The sequence below is a fragment of the Eupeodes corollae genome, chromosome 1, assembly GCF_945859685.1.
Source record: "Eupeodes corollae chromosome 1, idEupCoro1.1, whole genome shotgun sequence".
Classification (NCBI taxonomy): domain Eukaryota; kingdom Metazoa; phylum Arthropoda; class Insecta; order Diptera; family Syrphidae; genus Eupeodes; species Eupeodes corollae.
Window position 1 is genome coordinate 32557575 of NC_079147.1, and position 5740 is coordinate 32563314.

The 5740-nt window shown below is 39.4% G+C and overlaps 1 protein-coding gene across 1 annotated transcript; it reads right to left on the reverse strand.

Moving 5' to 3' along the window:
* Positions 1–81: 81 nt before the first annotated feature.
* Positions 82–692, reverse strand: LOC129939888 (vesicle transport through interaction with t-SNAREs homolog 1A). Its single transcript, XM_056048070.1, has 2 exons — positions 442–692; positions 82–386 (listed from the first exon to the last, which is right to left on the reverse strand). Exons 1-2 carry the CDS (start codon positions 574–576, stop codon positions 183–185), a joined length of 339 nt encoding a protein of 112 aa, XP_055904045.1. The 5' UTR covers positions 577–692; the 3' UTR covers positions 82–182.
* Positions 693–5740: the final 5048 nt, after the last annotated feature.

Sequence of the window (5740 nt, forward strand, 5' to 3'; positions counted from 1 at the left end):
ACGTGGTAGACCTTAAGCTTCACTATAATCCAGTGGCCAAAGCCAAGATAAGGAACTTAGAAAAATAAAAAACATTGTTCATTGAATCTCTGCATATATTTATTTATACCTACATGAGATTCTTTTATAATAGTGTGTACTGTAATAAAACATTTAAGCTAATCTTGAATTCTTACTTTAGGTCATTTAAATTTAATAAACAACAAACCAACCAATATGCCCACTTCAAGAATTATTATCAAAATTAATATCAACTTGTTGTAAATAACATTACGTCGTATTGCTCGCAGAGCTGCTCGAGACTTTGATAGTTCTGAATCTGCACTATCCAGACGACCCTGGGTCCTAAGCAATGATTCTCGCTGTTCACTTAACTCAGAAAGTACCTAAATAAGTGGATTTTATGCGCATTATCTTTTCTTATTCTGTAATTCTACTCACCTCCGTTCCAATTTGTTCAGTTTCGATTGCTACTTGATTGGAACGATTGATGCTATTGGACGTCCTCTGAAGTATATTGTACGTATCGGCTACAACTTGTTCATTCCTGTTTTCCCAATCATACGGTCGGAACATGGTTGGTTGTTATTAAATTTATTAAAAAAATATCTAAGAACTCAAATAATTCAGCTTTGTTTTATTTTGTATTTGTCTGTCTGGAGCTGGATAAAGAAAGATAAACAAAGTTATCAATCAACTGTCACATGTGTCAAAAAAATAGAGTTAAAAATGGGCTAGTTCGGAAATAGGTAAAAGTGTTGAAGTTGTTTACAAACAGTTTGATTCGTAGCACATTTTAATATTTTATTTGAAGTTTGGACATTTAGTCATTAAGCTAAGTACTCACAATTTATTTATCACAAATATTTCGACAACAATTTCGCTTGTCAAAAATGACAGAAGAAAGATTGGCAGTGAGTCCCCCGACATCCAGTCCAAAGTCCATCAAACGTGTAAATCATAGACATAATATACATGGAGTGCTAGTGGTGTTAATTGTCCATACAAGCCCTTCCAGGCACAGTGGCAAAAAAAAGTTATGAAATATTTAGCGACATCTGTTTGTATTTAGTTAAGATAAGCTTTTTCTGACACAGAAAGTATTGACATCTAGTATAATTTGTTGAAGACAAACGATGCCATGGTGTTTTTGTATGTTATTGAAAAATTTTGATAGTTGAGCTGTGAGTATATGTAAATGTTACACAATTTTTCCGCATAGCCTTCTTTACGCTAGTGTTTTGTCCGTAAAAAGTGGAACCATCGTGAAGTTGGCTACTAGCAGTCCATGTATAGTATATCAATGGTGTAAATAGACACTTTGTAATTGAAAGACAAAAGATTTTTAAAAGTTGTCAGACGATATTCTAATAATTGATTATCAATATTTTAAAATCTTCCAATCGTGCATGCCTAACACTTCAAATAAATGTAATTTATACCAATAGTTAACTGCCTATACTTCTGAGGATTATTGTGGACTTAACGAATTATGAATCCGACCATGCTTTCCATCACTTTACCGTCGTTCTCTTTATGGGTCACTTCGTCAATATGCATAAACAAATATTGTTACAGTTTTCACTAGTTTTTAGTTCAGTGAATCTGTCAAAAATTATAAAAATAGTGGCTTTAGCTGTCAATTTAAGCATTTATACTAATATCGATTTTATTTCGCAAACGGAAATTGGTCTGCAGTTACAAGCAAGCCAAACAAAAGAAACTATAAATCGTGCAGTCACTTGTTAAGTGGTTTTAAGTTATAAGTCTTGGATTTTAAAACCTGTCAAACTCAGTTGCCATATTTCATGATTGGGCAATTTTTATTTCTAAGATTTTTCTCAAGCAGATTGGTGGAGTAGGTGAATGACTTGTGCGACAGAGAATTATTGAGAAATTTAACCCCAAAATTTCTATTATCAGATTTTTGACAGTAAAAGCGAGAAATTTTGTCTATATTGCTGTGAATACAGAAATATTTAAAATCTAAAACAACAGTAGATTGCTTAGACCGCAAATTCACGACACAAAATAACTAAATAGTTGTGTTGTGAATGGAGTTGTTTGACCGGTTTGTGCAGTTAACTGTGTAAAAATTAAATCCATTTTGATATTTTTGCTCAAGTCTTAAATTTGTGCAGTTATTTGTGTCGTGAATGTCAAAAACTGTGCAACCGCTCAGTATAAAAATTTTATTTACACCAGTATACGTTGTTTTCCTTCTAATGGCTGATGAACAAAAGTTCTGGAGCGAGTTCTTCGAACTTTATAAAGAACATCCGGCTCTATGGAAAATAAAAATCCCGGAATATAGCAACGGGATAGTGAAAAGTAAAGCTTATAAGCTTTTTTTGCACTGAGTTTTCATTTTTTTTTTATTGCAATAGCAAGCAATATATAAAGAGCTAATTTTGAACTCATGTTCAACGAACGAAAACTTTTTTAAACTGAGAACTGTGCAGTTCACTTGTATCGTGTTTTGCACAAACCGACTTGAGTAAAATTTCAGTTTGCGCTGTTATTTTGTGTCGTGAATTGGCGGCCTTAGCAATCCAGAGCGGGTTAGAGTTATTAAACTTAATACAAAAGAGTGTTACTAACGTAAACAATTTATTGCACATTTCTCAAAAATCGTGAAGACATTTCAAAAAATCGTTACTGATGTCGTAGGGCTTATGATGCACAGTGCTCTATACGTCGGTGTTGTAGGTCCTTGCTTGTTGACTGTATGTACTTTGTTTTTCCCTCATTAACCGCTAAACCCATTTGTGCCACCACTTCTTTAATACTCACAAAAGCCCCATTAACATCACATCATCGTCATTGTCACCAGCAAATGCCAGTAATTGGACGGGCTTTTGAATGATAGTGCCTCTAGTGTTGACATTTTAGCACTGCACTGTTCCTTCAAGGACGATGTTAAAAAAATCACATGACAGAGCATCACTTTGCCTATAGACTTTTTGCACATCAATAGGTTCGGTTAAGTTATTTCCAATCTTTATGGAGCAGTGAATTCTCCATGATCATGCTGCACAAATGGACGAGTTTTGCAGGGATGCCAAAGCTAGACATTGCTCTATACAGCTCTTCCATGTAGATGATGTCATACGCAGCTTTGGAATTGATGAAGAGATAGTGGGTGTCGATTTGCAGATCTTGAGTTTTTTCCAGGATCTGCCGTATATGAATACGAGTATTTGATCGACTGTGGATTTTTCTTTGTTAAAACCACACTAAAAGGACCTATATATAGCTAGAAAGGGAAGACATCTATAGTGGAATAATCGGGAAGAACAGCCTGCACGACAACACTGCCGACAATGGATTCAGGTTCATAGATTTTACTGCGGGGCGAAACGTCATGGTAGCCAGTACGCGTTTTCCACACCTCAACATCCACAAAGGAATTTGGACTTCTACCGTCAACCAGATTGACCATATTGCGATCGACGCCAGACACACTTTCAGCATTATGGATGTACGAACTTTCCGAGGAGCTAACATCGACTCTTACCACTGCCTTGTTGTAGCCAAGGTAGCACTTCGGATTTCCACGCCCAAGGCAAAACAGGGAGGTGCTGGGAGAAGGTACAACGTCGAACGGCTACAATCGCCAAATCCTTTTCTGACCGAGTTACAAGTAACCTCTCTCGAAGTTCTCTGCCGCCAACACAATGTATCGAAAACCAGTGGCAACATTGCCAAGATGCAATCAGAGAAGCCACCTCTGATGTGCTGGGTTTCAAACAAGGAACCCCTGGTTTGATGAGGAATGTCAGCAGGCAAATGCAGCCAAACAACAGGCACGCAAAGCGGCGCTGCATAAAAAGACGAGAGCTGCTAGTGAGCAGAAGAGGCGAGAGGAACGAGAAGGAAAAAGAGAGGGCATGAGAAGCGTGCGGTCGAAGAAGTTGAGAGGTATAAAAGCAGGAATGAGGTTCGAAAGTTTTATGAACAAGTGAAACGAAATTCACAGGTACATAAACCTAGAACCGAAGGCTGCAAAGACGAAAGTGGAAACATCATAGTGGAACCGCAGTCAATGCTGAGGATATGGAAGGACCACTTCTGCAGACTGTATAACGGCGACGAAGAACTGAATTCCGCTGTCAGGCAAATGGCTTGAATGCCGAGCTCTTTAAAGCAGCTGGAGATAAGTTGATTAGGAGCATGCACCAACTTATCTGTAAGATAAGGTCGGAAGAAAACATGCTCGATGAATGGAACCTCAGTATTGTTTGCCGGTCCTGAAAAAAGGAGACCCTCTAAACTGCACCAACTATAGAGGAATCAGTCTACTTAACATCGCCTATAAAATCGTCTCTGCCGTAATATGTGAACGTCTAAAGCCCATCGTCAACAACCTGATAGGTCCTTATCAGTGTGGTTTTAGACCAGGAAAGTCCACAATCGATCAAATATTCACATTACGTCAGATCCTGGAAAAAACCCAAGAACACCAAATCGACACCCATCATCGATTTCAAGGCCGCATATGACAGCATCTATAGGGACGAGCTGTTTAGAGCCATGTCTAGTTTTTGAATCCCTGCCAAACTCGTCGGTTTGTGCAGGATGACCATGGAAAATTCACGCTGCTCCATAAAGGTTGGAAACAACTTAACAGAACCTTTTGATGTCAAAAAAGGTTTTAGACAAGGTGATACGCTGTCATGCGATTTTTTTAACATCGTGCTTGAAAGAATAGTGCAGAGCTCACGCGTCAGCACTAGAGCCACTATCTTTCAAAAGTCTGTCCAATTACTGGCATATGCTGATGACATTGACATAATCGGAAGAACTCAGCGTGATGTCAATGGGGCTTTTGTGAGTATTGAGGCAGAGGCGGCAAAAATGGGTTTAACGGTTAATGAGGGCAAAGCAAAGTACATGCTGTCGTCTAGAAAGGACATACAACCACGACGTCTTGGTCAAAACGTCACAATCGACAGACGTAACTTTGAGGTAGTCAAGGACTTCGTTTACCTAGGCTCCGCTGTAAACGCCGAAAACAACACCAGCGCTGAGATAAAACGCAGAATAACTCTTGCTAACCGCTGTTTCTTTGGACTAAGAAAGCAATTGAGTGGTAAAGTCCTCTCTCGAGAGACCAAAGTGTTGCTACATATATAAGACCCTTATCATCCCCGTCCTGCTATACGGTGCAGAAGCATGGACCATGACAAAAGCGGATGAAAGCACCTTGGGTCGCTTCGAGAGAAAAGTTCTTCGTGTGATCTACGGTCCCTTTTGCATCGAAGGGGTGTGGAGGAGAAGATGGAACGACGAGCTGTACAGCGACTTAGACTTGGCAGAAGGGTAAAAGTCCAACGACTAAGACGGCTGGATCACGTAGAGCGCATGGAAATCAATGCTCCGGCCCGGAAAGTCTTCGAATCCGCACCCACAGGACAGCGCAGTAGAGGAAGACCGCGGATCACGTGGCGCGCACAAGTGGAAGGTGACCTCACCCAACTTGGAGCTCGAAACTGGAGATATCTAGATAGGGACCGAGCTAGATGGAGAAGTTTGTTGGGTGAGGCCCTAGTTCACACAGGACTGTAGCGCCACCTTAAGTAAGTAAGGTTGTTAAAGATGGGCTTTAGACGTTTACATATTATGGCAGGAAAGATTTTGTAAGCGGTTTTAAGGATATTAGTTCGTCTATAGTTGCAGTTTAGAGGATCTCCTTTTTTCAGTAACGGGCAAAAAATACTGAGGTTTCATTCATCGGACA

Excerpts from the sequence above, each read along its gene's own strand:
- LOC129939888 (XM_056048070.1), bottom strand. The coding sequence starts at position 576 with ATGTTCCGACCGTATGATTGGGAAAACAGGAATGAACAAGTTGTAGCC. Across the intron at positions 387-441 it reads CTGAACAAATTGGAACGGAG|GTACTTTCTGAGTTAAGTGA; the intron begins GTGAGTAGAATT and ends CCACTTATTTAG.